General features: G+C 41.4%; 1 protein-coding gene across 1 annotated transcript in view; it reads right to left on the bottom strand.

The window, feature by feature from the left end:
- Nucleotides 1-24,708, bottom strand: part of RAPGEF5 (Rap guanine nucleotide exchange factor 5) — a 213,284-nt gene that overhangs the window by 159,616 nt on the left and 28,960 nt on the right. Inside the window, exons 2-5 of the mRNA XM_068549953.1 lie at nucleotides 14,714-14,764; nucleotides 13,039-13,145; nucleotides 8,178-8,299; nucleotides 6,564-6,732 (exon numbers count right to left, since the gene is read on the bottom strand). Coding sequence (XP_068406054.1) covers nucleotides 6,564-6,732; nucleotides 8,178-8,299; nucleotides 13,039-13,145; nucleotides 14,714-14,764 — 449 coding nt within the window. The remainder of the gene's footprint in view (nucleotides 1-6,563; nucleotides 6,733-8,177; nucleotides 8,300-13,038; nucleotides 13,146-14,713; nucleotides 14,765-24,708) is intronic.

The raw sequence follows: 24,708 nt of genomic DNA, 5'->3' as shown, positions 1-24,708 counted from the left end.
TGGGAGTCATCACTGTGGAGCTGATATTAAATACATGACTGGGTGAGGGTACATCCAGAGTGAGAAGAGAAAAAGATGTCTGAAGACTGAGCTCCAGGACACTCCCTGTTTAGAGGTTAATGTTTCCAAACGTAGGTTTTATTATTATGCATGTGTGGTGAGGCCAACAGATCAGGAGATGACTGCCACTGAAAAGACAGGTCAATATGGGGAGAATTAACATCTTAGCAATACTGAATCTTCCAATCCATGCACATGGATAGATCCTCTACTTACTGCAATTTGATTTTTTAAATCAGGCTTATGAAGTGTCTGACATACAACTTTTGCACATTTTCTTGGATTTATACCTAAGTATTTCATAATGCTTTTTTGTGCCAGTACAGAGAAATACATTTTTTTATATTGACCTTGTAGCCTGTGATCTTGCTAAACCCACTTACCAGGCCTAGTAGGTTTTTTGTGGATGCCTTGGGATTTCCTATGTATATAATTATGTCATCTGCAAAGAGAGATGGGTTTATTTTTTTCCTTCTAATCTGCATACGCTTTCTTTCTTTTTCTTGCCTTACTTGCACTGGCTAGTATTGAAAAGAAGTGATAAGAGGCAATGTATTAGCCTTGTTCCCAATCTTAGTGGAAAAACATTCAGTCTTTTGCTATTAAGTATGATGCAAGCTGCAAGTTTTATGTAAGGTTTTATCAGATTGAAGAAATTCCCTTATAGTCCTACTTTTCTGAGAATTTATATCATGAATGGATGTTGAGTTGTTTTCAAATGATTTTTCTGCACCTATGGAGTTTCTCGTATAGTTTTTCTTTTTTGGACTGAATCTGGTGAATTACATTGATTGATTTTTAGATGTTGAATCATCCTTGTATTTCTGGAATAAATATCATTTTATGATGTATTATCATTTTTATATATTGCCAGATCCAATTCAGTAATATTTGATAAGACTTGTGTTTACATTCAAAGTTTTCTGAACTTTGTCATAATACAGCTGGCCTCATAAAAGACCTTACATTACTTACATATGGTCACGTCTCTTACAGGGCTAATAAGCACAGCACTTTACACAAATCTGATCGTCAGTAAATGCTGTTAAGTAAGTTACTCAGTAGAGAGTAGACCCTTTTCCTTACCTGAAAATTAAGAGGAGCAAATTCAATTATCTAGGAAATCCCTTCCAGATATAGATGCTTATGAAGCTAAATTTACAGAATTTCAGAAGTGTCAGCCACGTGGCAATAGGTACCACGCTCAATAAAATCTTTCTGTTCTGAAAAAATTAATCTGGCTTCTTTACGTAGTATTTTGAGACTCTGATTTAATTAACTTTCACGTTTCCTATCACTTAACGGAGTTTCTGTCAGGCTAACTTTATAGAACAGTAGATTTCAACCTTGGTATGCGTTAGCCTCACATTTAGAACTTTACAAAAAGTACCGATATCCATGTCTCATGTCTCTATTCCAATCCTGATTCAGTAGATCTCAGGTTATACCTGTTTATTTTTTAAAGTATCATGGTTGAGAACCCGTGCCATGAAGATCACTTCCAAGTTCACCTTCTGCCTTCGGTTCATGTTGCTGCCTGCCACCAAGTACAGAGGCCTCTGCCCTTTTGGCACGTTACACAGCCTGTCTTGCCTCAGTTTCCGCATCACAACTCTCCAAACTACTGCTGTGAGCATTAAATGAGTCATATGTAAAATGCTCAGAGTAGTGCTTTGCATGTGGTTAAGTACCTATAAGTGTTAACTATTACTGCTATTTTTTGTATTATTGTCACTGCCAGGGCAGCTTAGGCCAAGTGACCAAGCCATTTGTTCCCCATTTTTAAGTGGGGGACCCCTTTAACATAGAAATAGATCGCGGACCCATAAACTCTGTACCTGTTGAGCAATTATATGACAAAAACATTACCGTGAATTCAAATAAATTGTATTTTACTTATTTCGGCAGCATCTATATACAGTTAAGTCATTCTTTCTATTCAATACAAAGACAATGCTTAGCTTCCCTACAGATGTGCAGACCCCTGCAATCAATCTGAGCCTCGCCCCCCCGGCCCCGCCGGTTGTGACCCACTGCTCCAGCCACATCAAGCTGCCTTGTACCCTCTCAACACGCCACCCATCTTCCTAACTTCCTGCCCTACGCGCTGTACCATCTACCTCAAGTGCCCTTCTGCTTCTCTACCTAGAGCATGGAGTCATGAATGCTAACAAATTCATCTGAATCCTCTGGGCTGAGCTTTTCCTAGAGTTGGTTAGTGAGGAATGGAAGGTGAGCCACACCGTCCAATTAAGAACTCTGCTCATTAACAGTAGCAACGAACAGGTGTGGGTTTTTTGTTTTTTTGTGTTTTGTGCGTGTGTGTGTGTTTAACACATAGGTTAGAGTCAGGGAAGGTCAGGGTGGGATGCAACGAGAGGGAGCTGCTTCAGCAGAGGTCAGGTGATTGAACGGGATGTCTGTGGAAGCCGCAGCCAGACCTCAGGAGCATCAGAATGTCAGCTGATGCTGACATTCCAGGAGGACGCATCAGCCAGGACCACCGGGCACTGATCAAGCCGAGAGACACAGACCCAACTGACACTAGGCTCCCCAGTAACAGCGCACCCCAGTCACACTTCAGGGGTCACTTGGTAAGATCAGTGCAGATGGGAAAGGGCCAACCTGACAGGCAAGCCTGGTCTGCTAGGGTCAAGGGCCCACACCACTCACCATATCCCCAAGGGCTGTCTTGCTGAGGAGCAAGGAGAGGGCGCTGACTGAACCTTTTTACCAAAATATGCTAAACAGCTAACAAGAAAACCTTTTAAATTTCCTTATTAGAGTCATTTTACTGGATTAGGCTAAAATTACGGGGCTTCTCTTTTCCTTCTTTCTGGCTGTCCAGCAGGACAGGGGCTCATGTGGACAACACAACGTTTAGAGAAAAATGAAGAAGTTACATTTTTCTTTACCTGCCTGATTGCAGCATAAGTTAAATTTTAGCAATCTTCTATGACTCTTTTAACAGCAGCATAAGTGTTAACTGCCCTGTAATTGGTAGAATATAGTTTTATGTAACAAGGTTCACAGACTTCAGTTATTCAGAGCACCACCACTCCCACCCCTGGGCAAGCCGGGAGGGCTGTAATACAGGCAGTTGAATTAAAATAGCCAAGCTCCCGCACAGCCTGAATTCTCCAAGTCAGTGTTAGACAGAAGCGTGTCTTACTCGTCCTGGAGGAATTATTAGGCTGCCTTTCCCTACACTGTTACTTCAGCGTTCCTAACCGCCCCACCCCAATAAAAAAGAGTTAGGAAAAAGGACATTCTGGATGATTTGATTTGCCTTTCAGTTTGAATAAGATACCGCGATTGTTCTTTCTTCCCCTAGAGACAGTACCCTTGACAACCAATGCACTCACTTCTTTCAAATTATCTATTCAGTTTGGATAGAAAAGTTATTTTGTATAGCATAGGAATTTTGTTTCTTCACATTAGCCTAGAAACCTGCATTAGCTCCATTTCCCTTCCTGCTTTAAACATTTTATTTTAAATGGGAAAAAAAATCTATGTTTCTTTTTTCTTTTTAAAAATGAATCTTTACAGAACAGTGTTTACATAGAGACATGCAGTAGTTTTCTCATATAATTTTAAAGGGATTTAGAGAGAAGACAGCAAATTAGAATGACCCCAATGTAGAACTGCACAGGCAAACTTCATGGCCTTCAAATATCAACAAGGTTATTAAAAGAACCACAGGACCGGGTTTTCAGCTTGTGAACAGACAATGTAAGTTAATCAGTCAAGAGGATTTTAGAGGGCATTTCGGTAGAATAGGTTAAAAAAGAATGAATAATACAGTGGAATGAATACCGTAGGACTAAGAATGACACAGAAGAGTGGGGAAAAACATTTGAAACAAACAGCAAGAGCAGTTAAGTTACTAAAAGTTAGGGCTGTCCATAGACTGCATGTATCACGCAAGTTCTGTGGTCAAGGTAGGACTTGGACTCCCCCTTGAGGGGTGGGTAGAACTTGACAAGGAAAGAGCAGAACTTCACAAGGGCATGAGGGAATAAACGGGTATGGGCCAGAATGAATGAAGATCACCAGATCAGAGCAGAAGTAATGATGGGATCGTATGTGTTGAACCTTAGGAAGGGCTGTGACAACCCAACTGGAAGAGGACAATGTCCCTAGACATCTTTTCTCTGACCACAGTTTACTCCAAGTCTGGATAACCTAAATTTTAGCTTTCAAAAATTTGGCCCAAAACATTATATCAGAGCTTAGAAGTTTGCTTATAACTCTAGTATAGAGAAAATAAATTAACAAATACACACACACACACACACACACACACACACACACATACATATATATTTTTGCTCCAGAAGAGACTTTCAGTGGGTTCAGTAATTTTATCTTTTTATATAGTTTGTACTTATAATATGGGATAAACAGGTCTATAGCTCCCCAATGCCAATTTTCCCAGAGGAATTACCACCCCAAATGTACAAGTTCACACCAAGAGAAAAAGAATGTGCTGATAAGGCATGCTATAGTGATTATCAACCCCAGAGGCATGACACTGTATACAGTGATCAGTGTGACAAAAGCCTGCAAGCAATCTGGAATATTAGGAACCAAATTTTTTAAATAGCTTCACCTTTAGAACCTACAGTAGACTCAGGGATTCCCTGTAAAAAGGTCATCTCACTGGCATTCCAAACTGCTTCCTCGGTGGGAGAGAAAGGAGATAAACCATGAGGACCGCTTGCGAGTTTACTTCAGACACCCTCATACCCCGTTAATCTGGGTACACCCCCTGGGACTGCGCACACGTCCGACTTCAGGATGGGAAACGGTTAAGAAAAGCTGCCAGGGCTTCCCTGGTGGCGCAGTGGTTGAGAATCTGCCTGCCAATGCAGGGGACATGGGTTCGAGCCCTGGTCTGGGAAGATCCCACATGCCGCGGAGCAACTGGGCCCGTGAGCCACAACTACTGAGCCTGCGCGTCTGGAGCCTGCGCTCCGCAACAAGAGAGGCCGCGATAGTGAGAGGCCCGCGCATCGCGATGAAGAGTGGCCCCCGCTTGCCGCAACTAGAGAAAGCCCTCGCACAGAAACGAAGACCCAACACAGCAATCAATCAATCAATAAATCTTAAAAAAAAAAAAAAAAAAAGAAAAGCTGCCAGAGAGTGCCAGTCCCACAGTCACAGCCACCTCTAGCTTAAAAAGCATTCCACTCCTTCTTAGAAAGCTTTTTAAAATTTACTGAAATGCTCCTTGACTTTTCCTGGGAAACTTCTGACCTATATTAAACCACATTACATTAAGAAACATTTTCCTTACTTAGACAATCGAATGATGCATTATATTTGCTCTACCATGGCAAGGTCCTCTATAAACAGTGGTGGTGCCAGTGGCACTGAATTCATAACCATTTCAGAGTCAGTCAACATTTGTATAGCTTCTGGTTATAACGTCTCAGAAGGGGAAGCTAGAATGACCCCCATAACTCTTGGGCACACACTCTAGCAGTTGTTAAAAGCACGGGTGTCACAGCCAGACAGACATGGAATGCTCCACACACCACTTGTGTGACCGTAGATAGGTCACCTGATCTCTATGCCTCAGTTTCCTCACTTTAAAATAGTAGAAACTGATGAAATGATGAACATAAAGCATTTAGCATATAGCTCCTGACATAAAATGCATCCTCTACAATCAACCTATTAGCGTCTCATTAATATTCTGACATTTTATTTCTTTTCTAAAAGCCTGTAATAACTGTTCAGTATTGTCTTTTTTTAACAAGAGTAACTCATGTTTGTTACGGTGGTGGGTGCTTCTCCCTGAACCTATTTTTCTTACGCATGAGATGAGGATAATACCACTTGCCCTGCTAACAATCTCAACGTATTCTAAAAGTTGAATACATAAAAGTTGCTAACTGAAATTTTTCATCTGCAATTCATTATACTGAAATAAGCTTGTCATTAATGCTGTGGATAAACAAAGGCATGTCAGAATCATCATATCATGACTCAAGTCCTGTTCCCACACCCCCTCTAATGACTTAATTTGAATTCATTTTAATCATAGGGTGACTCAGCATCTTCATGTGATAATGATTCATGTGTTTTAATTTGCCAAATGTTGCTTCTAGATTATCTTCAGAAATGTCTGTTGAGCTCTTTCTTAGGAAAGTCACGACTTGGAGAGAGGATATCAGTTATTATTTTATCCCAACTTAAGCTAAATCATGTTTATTCCCAACTTATATCATCTACTCATATCGCAATGATTAAATTAGAAGCAGCATGGTGCAGCCGGCGAGGCATGGACTTCTGGAGTTTGAATACCAGTTCAGTCATTTATTAACTGGACTGAATTTTCAGCATTTTACCTTTCTGAACCTGCATCCAAGAAATGGGAATAAAACAATTACTTCTTAAAGGAGATGATCTTAAAAAGCAGAGCACAGTCCCCAGACACAGGGGTGGCTCTCTAAGTGAGAATAATTTTACAATGGAACAAAACAGCATCTACTTACAGTTCACAGATGCCAGCTCTAGTGGGAATGAGAGGCACAAGCTGCAGTAAAAGTTTGACACCATTTTGCCACGCCTCTTCTCTTTCAAATTCACAGTACAAGTAGCTACACTCATCAGACGAAAACTGGTAGAAAACATAGGTATCTTGAAAGCATAAATGCTGGTCCACTGTTGGAAACAAAAAAGGCGTGGATCAGTTTTGTAAAGTATATCATTTAGAGAGCCATGAACTGAATAATAAATTGAAAGGCCTACTAATTGCTAGAGAGAAGCCAGGGATAGGACGATCATGAAGTCCATTCATTTTCACAGTCCCATTGAATTAAAAAGGACTTACTGACCACCCTATTTTTATCACTTGAAGCTTTGGCCAGCACATTCACATGTATTTTACAACTGTTCTACCTCAGGGACATGTGAAATCAACAGCAATTCAAAGGCAGTAGAAGAAACTTTTTTTTTTTAGCGTCCCAAAGCAGTACATTTAATTACGGCGGTGGTACACAAATACAAGACTATGGCAAGATTTAGATCAGTGGCTCTCGACCAGCACTGAGGGCCTTTAGCAATGTCGGGTGACATTCTGAGTTGCCACAACTAGGGGGTGCTACTGGCATCTGGTGGGTGGAAGGAAGGGATGCTACTAAACATCCTATAATGTACGAGACAGTGCCCCGCCCCCCCCCCATTAACTAAGAATTATCTAGCACAAAATGTCAACACTACCAAGGTTGGGAAACCCTATTTTAAAAGAAATCAAGACGTGGAGACTTTTCCAAAAAATATTAACACAAAATGTTTTGCTAAGCAGAAACCTGAACCTCACAAGCAAGCTGATAATTATATTCCTCAAAGGCAGTTAACTGTTTTTCTAAAGAAGAGCATCAGGTGCTAGGTGTGACCGACTAAGATTACACCCACATCCCCATCTGTACCACTTTTCCACAGTGGGACCTGGGGTGTGCCTTTCTGAAACTTACTATGTTCTCTGACCCTCAATATTTATCATCTATAGAAGAAAAGGGCTTCCCAGTGACAAACCAGCACCTGAGTGATAGAGATAAATAAAGAATCCAAACTGCTTGACTTCTAATTCTTCCATTCCCTGGCTCAACAAAGAAAAGAGATATCCACCATCTATTTTAGTTTCTAGTTAACATCAATTTTCTGTTCTGTTTAAACAGCGTATTTTCATGGATCGTATTTCCAACTGTTTATGACTACTTACACAATTAAAATGGCATACACATTCTACTCATAAAGTCAGTTTCTGATGATTATTCTAAGTACAGCAAGACAAATCACACATTTAGAGCAACTAAAGATGTCACTGATTTTTTAAAAAAATTGTGTGCATCACTTTAAGTAGAGAAGGGAGGGAAAGACTCTTACAGGTAGTAGTTAATGAAACAACAAGTACCTAGTTATTTTTACAAAAGGTGTGAGAAGTAACAAAAGATGAACTGTCACATTCATTTATAAGAGAATGCAAATATTTACCAGCAAACACAATTTCCATCTAGATTATAATATCATCTAGGAAATCAAACACATTTTGGTCAAGTAGCTTAACAACATAATGATTCTGTGCCTTCAAAACACGTAACACTAACCTGATGACATAATTCCCATATCCAGTAGGAGCTGCCAGACCCCTATGGCCATAGATCTGCATTGGACCAAAGGACAGTGTTCTAGAAGCCAGTCTACCAGTTCCGACCCAACGCAGCTTCTCCTGGACAAAAGCAAAGCCATTCCCAGTAAGACATGGTTGCCACTCATTTGCCAAAAAAAATGAAATTTAATACCGTCGCTTTCATGTGTTTTTAAACAAGCAACCCCAGAATAAATGACATGGCCCTCTTATCCATCTTTCAGGTTTCAGCTCAAATATCACTTGCCTTACAAAAGCTTAGAATCACATCCTCTTATACTTCTTCTTCGCATCACCTAACATTTAGCAATTATACATCTTTCCAAATGAATAGTACTTCTTTTCCTCCCTTGAGAATAATTTTCAGGAGAACAGGGACTATGTGTATGTAACATTTAGCAATTATACATCTTTCCAAATGAATAATATCTCCTTTCCTCCCTTGAGAATAATTTTCAGGAGAACAGGGACTATGTGTATGTAACTTACGATTAAACGCCAACATCAGAACAGTCCAGGCCCACGGTAAAGTCTCTGAACATATACATTAGAATAAATGAAGGAATAAATTTAGCAGCCCTTTACCTGAAGACAATGCTTCTGCCTTGGTAAGACAAGTACCTCGAGTTGGTGGTGATCAGCTTTGGTTCAAGCAATTACACATTTTTATCTCATCTCTTTGAGAACAAAATAATTCCAGGCTTAGACAAGGTTACACCACAGCGAGTAGTAGGAAGTTTTGTTTTCTGATCTTTAAACGGAGAGCAAACCCTAATATTTGTCTCAAAGAACAATAAATCTGACTGTTAATCTTTTTAACATAATCTAAGCAATCCGCCAAGCAGCCTAGATCATAAACCCATAAATCTGGATGATGGATTCCACTAACCACATGCAAGAAATACTCTCTGGAATCCTTAAAATACGTAGCCGTATTCAAAGAATGCCCCAATTTGGGCATCACAAGCGGCACTTTCATGCCTACTTTCCCATCTTTATCAGCTTCAGATGAAAAACCAAAAGAAGAAAACTTTCTGAAATAAGTTTTTTTAATTTGCAGAAATTTCATTGAAACCCACTCTTCCGTATGGAAAAAAAGGTCACCCAAAATTTTTTTAAAGAGATACATCATGTAAAAGACTACCTTTCTCCTATATTTGGTATTTAAGGACCAAAAGATGCCAACATTTATTTGTATTCCTAAAACAGAAAAATATTGTCTATCTTTTGTGATTGGCATAGGTATAAATACCTAGAAATCACACAGTAACCAACAGTATGAAGAAATGCCATGAGATGCTACATTTTCTTGAGTGATGGAAAAATAAGGTAGTAAACATTTCTGCTGAGATATCTGAACAAATATTCTACCTTAGATAAAGTATCACTTTTTGGGGGTAAACATTTGAAAGATGCTCTGAGGCCATTGAGGCAATTCCAGATTGTACCAACTGTACAATTCCAGTTGCAGGTTGGCATTAAGACATAAGAAAGATTAACAGTCAAATAAATGGATGTTTTTTGAAACAAAACAAGAAAACAGATTGCAACAAAACAGGCAATTAGACCAAACCGTCAAATTTAACTTCTACAGGACACCTTTCATACTAAAGGCTCCAAGTGTTAATTCCTCAACACCTCTGTCAATTAGCCCGCATCTTGGGGCTTGTAAAGCACTTTGATCATCTTAATCCTTATTCTCAGAACAATACATACAGCTCCTCAGCCTGCTCTGTGTCTGACACCACCTGGAACACAGCAGGATACAGCAAAGCATTTACTAAACGAACTGAACTGTCAAATTGCAAATGGTGACTGGATCCTGCAAAGCAATTACTAAACAAACTAAACTGTCAGATTGCAAATGGTGACTGGACAGATGCGTTGGCTTGTTTCTTCATAGCTGATGAAGAAGACGTGACTCAGACCAGGGCTTCCCAAATCTGTGTTTAGTAGGAGTCGCCCGGGGCATCTTGTTGACGTGCAGATTCCGATGCCGTGTGGCTGGGTGCAGCCTCTGAGCCCTCATTTCTAACGGGGTGACCCAGCCCCACCTTCTCATTGGGAAGGGCTCTGTCTTGGGGAGGTGCAGGGCAGAGTGGATATGCTTAAACACGGCACCGCCATGACTGCTGTCACGTGTAGTTATACTGAATAATCAGGCTCCCGCGCTCAGAGCAAGCTACTGTTTCGGGGGCACACGATCTCTTTCTACCCCCACCTCCAATTTATCAAGCTATGTTTCGAATCGCTTTCAACAATCCATCTGCACCAGGCAAAACATCACTGGGGGAAGGATGAACACCATCACTAACACCACCAAAGCAAACAAAATGAGGTAAGCTGCCGCTGCCGTTAACTCACACCCCCTTGACTTGCGGACCAGGTCAGCAACAATCCATTTTAAATACCTAAACCTCCAGGACCGAGGGGAGAGCGGTGGAGAAATCAGAGATGCCTGGAAGGGAGGAATGTGAACACCCACGGCAGTTCTTACTCCCCGCGTATTTTCAGTCTTGTACTGAATCCAGCAACTGTTCCGAGTACGTGCAGATCTAACTAGCGTTGCGATACTTGACAGGAACATTGTGATATGGCGGTGACTGGCTCCAAGGCCAATGCGATTGCCATAACAAAACATTAATGTTACTAATCTCTGAAGTTGAAAATTCCATCTCTCTTGGCCTCCTTCTGTCTCCGGTTACATTTTTAGTAATCAATTCATAGGAGTGCAGAGAGAACCCTCATCTCAAATGGCAGTGGGGCAGTGGTATTTACACACTTACATAAAGCCTCAAAAAACTAGTATGATTTTTCCTATAGTACCAAATAAATGGAAAATATTGCAAAGTTGTGAAAGTAATTCTCGTGGGGTACATGGAGAGCACTTTGCTCAATTTACTACCGGATAAATGAAAATGACCCAGCCTAGGCAATCATATTAGCACTTTGTCTCTAAACCCAGAGCATTAATCAGTCCTTAGATTATAAAAGAAAGGAGGTTCTGGCCTGATCATCTGGGATCTGAAATAGGACAACTCATGCTCTCTCCACATTCTACTCCCACCAAACCCTAGGTATGTTCTTACTTGGATGGATGGTTCTTTTCCACGAACCTGATTAATGTACATCTCCCAATTCTTTTTCAATCTATATCCAATCAGAAACAGAACTGAGAACAAGGACAGATCCTACATACAGCCTCATGTGGGAGCTGACATGAATCCTATGAGTCTGCTGACAACTAGACCCAAAGACTTACACAGGCAGACCTCATTTTATTGCACTTTCATTTACTGTACTTTACAGATATTATGTTTACAAATTCAAGGTTTGTGGCAACCCTGCATTTAGCAAGTCTATCGGTGCCAATTTTTCCAATGGCATTTGTTCACTTTGTGTCTCTGTGTCACATTTTTGGTACTTATCACAGTATTTCAAACCCTCCACCAACAGAAAAGATGACGACTTGCTGAAGGCTCAGATAACGGTTAGCAATTTTTAGGAATATTTTCAAAACTAAGGTATGTATATTGTTTTTAGATAATGCTATTGCACACTTAATAGACTAGAGTGTCAACATAACTGTTGTATGCACTGGGAAACAAAATAACTCATGTGACTCACTTTATTGTGCTACGTGCTTCACTGCAGTGGTCTGGAACCAAACCTGCAGTATCTCTGAGGGATGCCTGTACATGCAGTTTCAGTTTAAAAAAAAAAAAGGGGGGGGGGGGGAATTAGACTTGTCTAAAGTTTGATACTACCATCTATTTTTAAAAAAAGGCGGGGGGAGCTCTATGTGAAGTAATCCAACAATCACCACAGCCTGTCTTCCAGCCTGTTGCGTCTGCTTGGCCTAGGCTCTAAACCAGTGGTTTTTCAGACCCTGGGCTGTGAATTCCTTATGGGAGGGTGTGGCAGTGACCTTTGAGCTTTCTCAAGAGGTTCACAATTCCATATACACAAAAGCATTGTTTGTCAACAGAATAAATCATATCTAACCTATGCCGAATGTGTCAAAACCTACGGAAATACTAATGTGATTAACTAAACATGGGATTTTAAAGTGTTAATTCATTATAGCTCTCTCATCTCCACTACACAGTTGGTCAATGGTGCCAAGATTACCGATTTTGCCAAATTTTTTTATCAGAAAGAAGTTGTTGGCATGAGATAGTTGCTGACAGGGAAGGGACACGAAGAAATTATCTAGGGTGTGAAAACTCCCCAGAGCTTGATGTGGATAGTGGTAACATAAGTGTGTGTAATGATTAAAAATTCATCAAGCTGTACCCTTAAGATCTGTGCATTTTACTGCATGTAAACTATGCCTCAAAAAAAAGGATGGGGGGGGGGTCATCTTACTCAAATAGGTTGGGAACCACTATCCCCAAAAGCCAGGCCATGACGGAATTTTTCCCATCTGTGGCAAATGGAAAAAAAGAAAATGACTGTAATGAGTTTGTGATAAAGCTAAATTTAGCTAACTTAAAGAAATGTCTTTATTCTGAGACTCTTTCCTACCTTTTTTGTTATCATTTATTCTGAGTACTCTCCCTATTCTTTATGGTACTGTAATCTTCCAGTTGTAACCTCCCTATCTTCAGACCAGGAGTCCAACTGTGAAACACTCGGCTAAGTTTAATTAAGAGAAGAGTCACCACACCACCAGTATCCCAAATAGACACTTCAAACAAACCAACCCTCCTACTACTGATAATTGCCCATCTCTCTGTGATCACGGTTATGACTTTAACATGTCTTTGGGTTTTTTTCTCAAGGAGAGTTTCTGACAAGGTGTTAGGAAACTGTGTTACCTGTAAAATCCCTTGAGGTTCACCCTGTCCTTTATCAGGTCAGCTGCCTGAACGATGATAATATTCCTCAGTGCTCTTCCTGCACAAGAAGAATTCTCTCCATAAATCTACACGGAAAAGACAAAGACTCACTGAGAATTCAGAACAATGATGTGACAATTTGTGAGCTGACAATGACATACTATATAGAAAAAGTTATGGCCAAGTCCCTAAGCTTAGAACACTTAATTGCTTTAACTATGAATAATTTCCTTTTACACAGAGTTTCCAGGGCAAAATACCTGTTTTTTTTAGATACAATGTTTGTACCAATACAGCAAATTGAAGATTATTTATATATGAACTCTGCCATATTGATAAATGCATACTTGTAAATGTCTTGGAAGCTGGGAAAATAATTTTTTCCTATCTAGCAAGCATCTCGCACCATGACACAATTTAATAGCAGGCTGCTGTGTGCTTTGCTTTTAAGCTTCACTCAACTGCAGAGTTCATAGTTAATGCCAAGCATCCTGGTTTCATCTACTTCACAATTCCATCTAGCAGATAAAAATTTCATATGGCTTCTTTTTTTAATCTTCTGATCTGCCCATATGCATCTCTGATTCTTGGAGGATGAAGCAGGGTATTCCTTAGATCTGGAGAGGTCTATGTCCCACTTTATAAACTACCTCCTTTTTCTATAATTGGCAGCTTCGTCCACAGGGCAATGTTGCTTCACAAAGGAAGCTAAATGAAAATGAACTGTCTAAGTAAAGGCTCATGAAAGTGAAGATATATTGCGGGTGCACGCTTACATCTGTTTACTTGTTTCTTGCCGAACTCTTTTTGCACCTACAAAATATTTTATATCTTCTCCCAAAGAAACAAATTGATAATATATTGACTATAACTTGATCCGGAACACTTCAACCCCATCCTTATACCCCCTTAATTTTCCTGTAATCACCTCCTAAACACAACCTAAGAAGAAAATGAGGACAGGAAATGATTTATTTTTAACACGTTAAATCTATTAAAAAAAAAACAATGTAAGTAACAGAAAGTATTACCATAAAAGAGGTATGAGTCAGCTGACACTTGACTAGTCCCAACAATGTACCAGTATTCATTCACTCAGTCATTCAAAAAACACTAAGCAGCTATCGGGTCCCATTCTAGATGCTGGGGATGCAGTAGTGAGCAAGGCCAAAAGGGTCCTGCCCTCACAAAGCTCACAGTCTCCTGTTATTCTAAAACATGCAACCCTGTCAGCTGATTTTTTTTTTTTTTTTTTTAACACAACGTAATGAAGGCATCCCCACCTTGTTTCAATGAGCATTCGGGGATATTCTACTGTTAGATAACAATAAATATAAATAATCCCCTTTTACACAGAGCTTTCAGAGTAAAATATCCAGTATTTTTAAAACACAGCATTTCTATCATACAGCAAATTGAAAATATTTATATTATATATGAACTCTGCCATGTTCATAACGCATTCATGTAGAGGACTTGGAAAATGGGAGAAAACTTTTGTCCTTTCTAGTGAACATATTGCTCCATGACACAAGTATCAGAGCATTTCAAACACCTTCGGCCGTGTCATCCCAGGTGGAGGAGACGGCGTAATCAGGAGCAAAGGGAAGAATCACTGTTTCAGAAAATGCTGTAAGAGAGATAAGAATCATACCTGGGAAGGAGTAGGTTCAAGGTATGGATTGGAAATTCTTCTTGATAGAGTCTATTTGAAAAGAAAGAAAAGGGGAAAATTAGAACCAAACAGAAAGCTTTGCACTACAAGGACACAAGATATGCAACCGTGGCAGGCCCAGCAGTTGTCTCAGCCAAAACAATGTCATAGGCCATGGACGATCAACATCTTTATGCTCACTCAGTGTAAATATCTGGTCAACGTTCATGCCAATGGGACAGGATATTCCATGGGAACGGCCCCCAGTCTAGAGAGCACAACTTTAAAAAGTGCAATAGAAAAACAGGGATGTTTGTATACGTATCACTTTGTTCTCAGTGTGATTGTGATCCCATTTCTCCTTTCCCTTCTATTTCCACTCTCACCAACCCTAACTCCAGCTCTCATCCCTGCACACCTGGACTGCTGTTTCGGCTTTTCAGCGGATTTCCCGGGGCTCCAGTCACGCCCCCTCAGGCCATCCTGCAAACCTCAACTGAACAGAAGTCCCTATACAGCCCCTCAACTGACAGTAGGTCCCTTCTTGCTTGTCAGTCCGAACCCCCAGCCTGCCCTTCTGGGCCCACCACAGCCTGCCTCCAACAGATTTCTAGTCTCCTTCTACCTCCGTGCGTGGCTTCTTTGACTCAACATGAGATCTACTCATCGCAAGAAGCTGTGATTCATACCTGCCTCTGCACACACCGCCCTCCACAACAGAAAGCCCTCCGTCTTCCCTGCTACACCCCTGAACCCCACTGAAGTCCAGGTCCGTGCAGTCACCTGTTGGGTGAAGCTCCGCCCACCCACCCCAGTCCACCGGGGTTTGTCCCTCTGGGAGCTCTGTGTTTTCTGACTATTACTTACAAAACATACCCTGCCACTCACTGCCTTCCAGCGTCTGAACCTTCTACCAAACGTTAAGCTAAGATAGAATTCTCACTCAGCCCCTTGCCCACTCCACACAGCTCCCATACTACTTATCTTCTGATTAAATTGAAATAAACATACGGACTCTATCCAGGAATGCCAATTGGTACACGCTGCTAAAGATCTGCAATGGCTTCCGAGAAAAAAAGAAAGGTTTAAGATAGGCCGTTTTTAATTGCTGTGTGTTAAAATAAAACACCCTCTCACCCCTTCTGGTCTAGTCTATACACATTCCCAACCAGCCCTTCCTAGGCCTTCTGTCGTCTGAGCCTGGGCATTGTATTCACTTACTGAAATACTGAACAGTTTACAATTTGCATCTACACCAGATTTATATCTTGAAGATGAATCATCATGATAAGTGATTTTTTCCCCCCTAAACAGCCTTTTAAAAGTCAATATGGCAGACCAGAATGACAATCTTTATTACTCATCTAATTGCCTAAATCAGCTCAGAAAAGCAACTACTTCACATAATCTAGTTAAAAAGAAAGCTTCCAGGTAGAAACAAGCTCTAAAGAATTCGGCGGGGGCACTTTCACAAAAGAAAGCAGAAAGGCTTCCTCTCTCTCTGCCGCCAGCCCAAATCTGGCTGTCTGGCTGACACTAGTGTTACACTCGCACAATTCCACTTCACAGAAACTTCCCCCCCCCCCCCCCCCCCCCCCCGTGGATGGCTTGTTACAAAAGAGTGGTAAGGTGAGTCAATAAAGCCATGGGGTCCTTCCATGCCGACTAGATAACAGCGTTAGATAAGCTCCTAGCCCACAGGGAATCGACCAGAGCAACCTAACAGGAACTGCCTTTTACAGGACACAATACCTAGATTTGTTGTCAGAAACTCCTGCGAAGCCCGCTCTTAAGCGGCCCCGAGGGAGCTGTGTTTCCTGAACGCTCCAGGACAGCAGCTCTCACACTCACCTGAGCCGGGGAAGCTAAGCGCTCTCTCTACAACTCCGGAAAGGACTGATCTGTTCAGCTTAAAATAACTACCATAACTGTACTTTTTTTTGAGACCACTTTATGTTAGCTGTCGGTATTGACTAAAAATAGCAAGTGCCAAAGACCTAAAGAAAAAAGAACATGGAGCAACTGACCATCCATTACCTCATTTTTCATAGATACTGTGAAAGGATCGTTACGTAGTTTTACTGGGGAAACACCATGGGCCAACTTACAGGAACCTGAGAATGACTGCTCTAAAGCACCTCACAAACTGCTCTCCCAACATTTCCCTGAAAGAGTAGCACAAGGACACCCTTGAAGATGCACCCCTCTCCATTCAATATTCTTTCCCTGATATTCAATTACTCAGCTGTTTTCATCCCATCTTGGACTCTCTCGGTTTTGTTTCTCCTCTCAGCATTTCAGGGCTTCATCTCATCACTCCCGTGGCAACTAACTTCCGTTCATTTCCCTTATGAAGCACCTACTGATCTCCTTGCCAGGCACAGTGGCAGCACCAGAAACATACATGTGAAGAAGACACCACCCTCTAACTTAGAAATCATTTATCAGAAGACACGGGATCTCAGGAACATTTTAAATAAACCAGGAAGAACATTTCTTCTTCCTAATTTCCTATCAATTTACTCTATAATCTTGGATGTCTGGTCCAATTCATGTAGGCGTCCTCTTTTAAATGGCTCTCGCCATGATATCTCAAATATAAAGCCCAGATGAGATGATTCTTTTTCCCCCTTTATTTCCAATTTCCTAGAATTACTTAAGCTAGATGCAATGATTCTTTCATGAAGGACTTATACGGACCATAGAGAGAAGACTAGTAACAATACAAACGAAATTAGATTTTAATTCAAATTTATTTCTTCTCCTCTCCAATTTAATGAACCATAGAAAATGATTCCCTAAATGATTCCGTGCAAACCTCATATTTTAAACATGTGTTAGAAAATTGCAATCCTTTAATATTCACAAATGAACTTCCAGAAAAAATTTATAAGAAATTTTATTTACTCAGAAGTAAACTCAGAAGGCTTCACTCAGAAAGATAACTGGTTAGCAATCATATATTACTTTCATTTTTTTTTAAAGTTAGGTGTCCACTAAAGTTAGATGGTAATAGTCTCTGAGGCTGGGTCTGAACCAAAAATGGAACTCATTTCAGAGTCATTGGAAATATCGTGCTAAACTATATGGTAGACTTAAGGCACATTTTTAAATCAGCTTTTAAAGGACATGCCTTAATGCTCTCCTTGGATTGAATTACAATACTTAGGCTACAAGGGGAGAGAGAAAGGAAAGGAAAAAGAATGTATCACTTCAATCACCAGAGAAGTATGACCTGCTCTGTTAAAATAGGAACCAACAAGAACTACCAAATCTGTTGATAACTTGAGAATTCAGTTCACAGCACAACTTGCTGTCACCTTCAGCCATTGTCCTTTACCCACTCTGGGTGACCAAGTAGAAATGAACCTGTTAAAGTGGAATAAGTGTACTTAGATTTCTTATAATTCTAAGAAGCCAAAAGTCTCCATAAGTAACTAGAGGGCACATGTGTTAAGAGACTATGCACTAAAACAATTAAGGCTGTGGTCCAGTAGGCTGTGCAGTAGAGTTCTAAGGTCTGGGTCGGGGAGAGAGGTCCTTTTTAAGCCCCAGCATACCCTTGCATCTCAATCAAAAGTTGATCCAGGCGAAAAGGACAGAATCCCACCCAGCCAGGAAGTTGGCTTGAGGAGGACACGGTCAGCACAAGTTCGGCACAATGCAAACTGGAGACATAAGTCAAGTGCTGACGTGGATGCACAGGGCCGGGCACCACAACTCTTTCTGCAAACTCGGATGCCAGTTCAGGCCCAACCATTCCTTGAGGCTCCAAGGGACGTGCTCCCAAAGTCAGTCACAGTCACAAAGGCCACTGTAACAATCTCTTCTCAACACAGCCTGGCCAAACCAGAGTCAATGATGTTCTCAAAATTAGAGTTTTCCACTGCCCTGTGATGTGTTAAGAAAACAGAATGAAAGGGAAGGTGGCAGAAATGCTTCCTGAGCACCTCCTTTGTCTTAAGCACTTTCCCACATTAGGAGCTGCACCCACCTATTCATACATCTACAGACAAGAGCCCTGAGGTTCAGAGAAATTAAGGAATTTACTTAAGGCCCCAGAGCTGGGAAGTTACACAGCCAGGGCTGGAAGAATATTGTGATTGATTCCGAAGTCACCGCTCTACCGTAACATGCTGCATGTTACTAAGTAATAAATGAGTTTCTGCTGTGTGCTAGAGATTGTACTGAATATTTTACATGCAATATATTGCTTAATTTTTGAAAAACTAGGAGGTTTTAATCCCATTTTACAGATGACAAAACTAGACTTAAAGAGGTTAAGAAATTCACCCGAGTTTGCAACCCAAGCCTGTCTTTACTTACATCCCCATACATTTATCTTATAACATGGAATGTACTGATTTAAGAATCACACGACAAACAAGTGCAGATAACTGCATGAAGATGTCACAGATAGCTGTCTCTGCTAGATCCAGAAGTTCTCAACCCTGGATGTAAATTAGAACCATCTGGGAAACTGAAGAAATAATCAAACAGGAGCTCAGGTCCACAGAATTAGAACCTATAGGAGAGGGACCTGGGCGGGTTTTTTTTTCCAAGCTCTTCAATGTAGTTTTAACGTGCACCCTGGTCTGAGAAAAACTGTAAAAACCGGTGGTGGGAATTGGCAATTTGAACCTCTCACCATCCGCCTCCGCTCTGAAGCCTGACGCACTCCTCAAGAGATCTGCACACAGCAGAGGCGCAAGCCATCCGAACAGCCCTGGGCTCTGAGTCTGAGCTTCTAAGTCTGGCTTGTGTAGAACAAAGAGCCAGTGTCTCAGGAAATCCCACCTTGCACCTGTTCTTTGGTGTGTGTTTTCTATCCACCCCATCCCAGACGCAGCCCTAAACCAAGGAACCTCACGTCCGCAGAGCGGCATCGTACCTACATACCTTCTGAAAGGACATCCCCTTTTAACGGCATCCATAGCATTAGACTTAATTTTTACTTCCCACTGCTAAAGGACTCTCTTCTAGTATAAATATGTTTGCCCCACTTAAAAGCTAAATGGGAAAATTAAAGCGGGGCTTAGGAATACTTATAAATGTTTCACCATCTTGCCTGCCTAGGGAGACAAATCGGCAAGAACCAGCAGCTTCTGGGAAAATATATACAATAGGTACCACAGAAACAAACCCCAAAGTGTCATCAACGTGATTTTATTCATTCCTTGGGCAAGTATCTTTCTTCTCACTGTATTTATAAACAAGAAAATGATTTTGTCTAACGGGGTGGGCTTCCTTGGTTAATGCAATCACAGAAAAACCTTTACAATTTAGGCATCAAGTCACTGAAGATTTTGGGTCAACAGTTAAATTGGCAGCTTACTTATCTCCACGTGTCACTGAATCCCCTACTTGCAGTAACATCAACCTGCCCGGTCACACCTGGACTCCAGCATGAACCCTTTCCACAGCAGCCAACGTGAAGAAGCTCCCACTGGCCAAATCTGGGACGATTTGAGCAGCAAAACAATGAAAGTATTGCATTAAACCAGTAGGATAAATACCCACGAGTCCATACTGATATAAATCATTGAATTAAAAAAATGGGGTGGGGGGGGAGGGGTGGGAAGACAGCTCTTCCTTACAGAATTCTTTCAATTACTAAATGCAACGAAAGGAGGCAAAAAGAATATCACCAGTAGGCAAAGAACGCAGTACTAAATGTTACAGGCAAGAATCATCGATGGATGCCAAAATTAGTGAACAAAAGTATGGCGAGATACAGGATATCTGCATAGTGTCAAAGTGTCTCCCCACAAGCTATTAAGGAATACTGAGGAAAAAAATAGTAACCTTTCAGTGGAGCTTAGCAGACACCTCCTTAACTAAGTGATAAAACTTATCACCAACCATGAGACTTGACAACACTTGCCTGCTGATATGATACCCTGAGAAAGGCACTTTTAGGGTATTTTTGTCAAAATGCATACCTGAATGTAATGAGAAACATGAGACAACTCCAAGTTGAGGGGCCTTCATCAATATACCTAGCTCGTACTCTGCAAAACTTGTCACAGTCACGAAAGACTAAGAAAAACTGAGGGTCCCAAGATTGGAGGAGAACAAAGGAAGCTGACAAGGAAAGGCAGTGTGATCCTGAGTGTGACCCTGAACTAGGATAAGGACCTTAGTAGGACAGCTGGCAGCAAGTGAATGAGATCTGTATTTCAGTTACTTGAGTGTCAATGTTACCTGAGTGTCAATGCTGGTACTGTGTATCAAGTGCACTGTGGTTATATAAAATGTTAACACTTGGGGAAGCTGGGTGATGGTTATAAGGCAAGTCTCTGTATTATTTGTACGTTTAAGTCTGAAATTATTTCAAAACGTAAAGTTCAAAAAGATAAAAGCCTCCTTCCTCCCTACAAATAAATCCTCAAAAAAATTCAAACATTATTTCAAAATACAGCATGTGTTTCTTTACTAAAAGCTGCTCTCACCGTAACATTACCATCCTGGCTACCCAACAGAATGACCCTCCTTGCCTCCCTGACCACTCTGGCCTCTAGCACCTTCACACAAATCAGATTAACCTCCCTAAAACTTCTCCTTACCTGTCACCTTGTTATTAAAAAATAATATTTATTTAAAAACAAACAGTTTATGCTCCCTACGTGCTCACAGACAACATCCCAAGACTTGACCCAAGTGGCCAGTGCCCTCAATGTCTACATAATCCAGGCTGCACATCTCTCCTGCAAACTTCCCGCTCTAGCCAGGCAGCTGGTCTGATTTTTACTCTGCAAACCATGTGCATTCTCACCTCTGTGCCCAAGCCCTTGCCATGACCTCTGCTCCCTGTATTTCTTTACATTTCCACATCCTGCCCTTCCTTCCATCCACACAAATGCTACATGAAGCCTACCCACGCCCTGAGCCTCCTGTGACCAATCTCTTCCCCTAAACACTCCGTACTTGTCAGTATTTGCCACTAATATGCCTCCCGGCTCCATTTGCATGTGTAGATCATCTCTCCTCAGCCAGTCTCGTAAACCCCCAGAGGGACTTCAACCTTCTGTCAATCTAGGACCTTCTACAGTATACAGCAGGGGCTGAACTGCCAATGGCAACTTCTTCCCATTGCCACACCGCCTGGTGATCCAGACCCTCAGGCCAAGTAGTAAGGTATGATACCACCCCCTCAAAACCCAGGAAACCCATCAACACCTCTGCCACCCTTCCCCCCTTGTTTTCTCTAGCGTCTCAACTCTGTCTTAAGTGGTCACATATGAAGCAAGAGTATATTTTTATACACTGAATAATTTATGTGCTCGTTTAAGAACTTAAAGATCCACTTGAATACCAATTATTTCTTTGTAATGGAAAACATTTCAATGAGTCACTTTGTGTGGGGTCTTCAAGAGGAAATAATGTTCTCTTTTCCTTTCCCATATTAACGCCAAGTCAGAAATGAGCAAAAGAAACACAGGAATAGGTATCTTGCTTCCCTTCATTGGCTCTGGAAATAAATTAGTCTCTTAGATGTTTCTTGTCAATTTGTACATAAATTGTTTAACCCTGCGAAACAATAAAGGTGATAACATACAGTCTTCTGGCAGAAGGAAGACTTACAAACTAGTTCTGGTTTTTATTTCTCAATTACTCAACTAAGCCATACAGAGAACCTCAGAAATAACAGCACCAAACAGGACATCCCGAGGTCTCCTGGCGCATTCCACGGCCTTCATCTAAGCGACGTGAAACAGGTGGGAACCTGGATTAGGGGTCCACAGGCCAAACCCAGCTGCCATACTGGGTTCATGGTGTTTTTGGAACACAGTTAAGCTTCTGTGTTTACATATGGCCTCTCGCCATTTTCCTGACAAAAAGATTCACTCTCTGGCCTTTTACAGAAAAACGTTACCAATCCTGGTCTGGGTTATCAAATTTTACAGAGCAGGAGGAGCTCTGTAATCTCCCTCGCAATATATTCCTGTGAGTAACCAGTTATCGGAAAGAATTTTTTTCATTTTGAACCAAATGATCTCTCGCTGCCATTTAAGCTTATTTCCTCCAAAACTGTTTAAGGCACATTTCCACCTTCACTGACATGTTACATAAAAGCAAGAAAGGTCAAAACAAGTATTGGCTCCCAAGATTAAAACAAACACGAACTTCCCTGGTGGTCCAGACTCTGCGCTTCCACTACAGGGGGCGTGGGTTCGATCCCTGGTCAGGGAACTGAGATCCCGCATGCCACACAGCGCCGTCCAAAACAAAACCAAAACATGTTGGTGAAAACAAACAAGGAGCAATTAGTTTCACGAACTCCTTTTAAACTAGGACTTTCCAATCTATACCGTAATGCAGACTAGCAAATCCAGGAACACATGTTGTTTCAAACATCTGAATCTTGCACATAACACTCTGTGTCTGGAATGCCTTTCTCCTCATACATTTAAGAAGTAAGTTTCCGTACAGTTTATGTCAAAATGTATTCATATGCTCAAATCCCCACTCCCTGCCCCGTTAGAATTTCTTAGTTACTTCAAAGCACTTCAGATTCCAGTTACTTACATATATTTGCATTTTCCCTAATTCATTATAAGAATCTTAAAGATAGGGTCTATATTCCGCTCATATTTATAAACGTCCACGGTGTGTAAGATGACTCATTGCATACAATTAATTCTCATTAAATGTTTGTAAAGGAAAAAAAAATCCAGCTGTTAATACCTTCATTCATTTTGCCTTTTGGAGTTTACAGCTCCTTCCTCTGTGCATTGCACCTTATTCTCCTGGGAGGCAGCCTTGCCTGGTGGTTAGGAGCAGAGCTCTAAATTTGCATTGCTTAGATTCGAAACCTCTCTGTACCACTTAAAAGTCAGGCATCTGTAGACTAATTAACTTCTTTGTACCTCTGTTTCCATCTCTTTAAATGGGAGAAATGAAATCTGCTCATAAGGTTCTTGTCAGGGTCACATGACTTAAAACAGTGGTTCTCCAATCGCTTGCATCAGAATCACCTGGAGGGCTTATTAAACCAGATTGCTGGGCCCCATCCTAGAGGTTCTGCGTGCCTTAGGTGTGGGGCGAGGCTGTGCATCTGTTTCTAATAGGCCCCCAGAGGATGCTGATGATCATGGACTACCCTTTGAGAACCACTCACTTAAAATATTAGAGCTTACAAGGTGCTCACTTTATCATACGTGCTCAGTAGGCGTTCACTCCTTTTTTCTTCTTTTTCCAGCCGAGCTGCACGGCATGCGGGATCTTAGTTCCCCCACCAGGGATCGAACCCGTGCCCCCTGCAGTGGAAGCACAGAGTCTTAACCACGGGGTCGCCAGGGAAGTCCCAGTAAGCATTCACTGTTGTTTTGGGGCACTCAGCAAACTTGACTGTTATTACGTACATGAATGTGGGTCTCCCTTCCTACGCTGTAAGCTTCTCCGGGGACAGGGGTGTATCTTTTTCATCCACATCCCCAGGACATGGCAGAGTACCTGTGACAAAGCAAGGCTGGAGCAGCTCTGACAGAATTCTCTGCCTCTCAGCCAAGGTTCCTCCTGGTCAGAAGAGAAAGAAAATTCTTCTACGGGCCACATGCCCAGGATTCTCACAGCAAGCATCTTTTGGACATTGGCTATTTCACTCATCCACGTGACCCACGGGGGTGAGGTCCTGTCTCCCATACTCAGGAGTCTGGAGGAGCTACCTCAGAACCGATCAGCTTTTATCAGGTTCTTGGGACCATGGTCCCTTCCCAAACGGGTGCAGAACTTCCACGGGCTTCTGTCAATGAGAACAACCTGCCACCACCACTGTTCACCTACGAATCGACTGTACCTAGAGTTTTAAAGAAATGTTGGATCTGGACACTGCCAAGCGGAAATCCTGTAATTCACTTTCAACCTACCCTGTCTCCTGGTTACTACAACTTATCTCCCTTAGCGTTCCCAAACCTTTTAGTTAAGAATTCATTTTAGAACTTGACAGGATCAGTATTAACCATGGCAGTTTACAATTTCACATACACAACTTA

This window comes from Eschrichtius robustus, chromosome 8 (genome assembly GCF_028021215.1).
Source record: "Eschrichtius robustus isolate mEscRob2 chromosome 8, mEscRob2.pri, whole genome shotgun sequence".
Taxonomy (NCBI): Eukaryota; Metazoa; Chordata; class Mammalia; order Artiodactyla; family Eschrichtiidae; genus Eschrichtius; species Eschrichtius robustus.
Note: the sequence above shows the minus strand (reverse complement) of the source record. Positions and strands in the feature narration are given on the sequence as shown.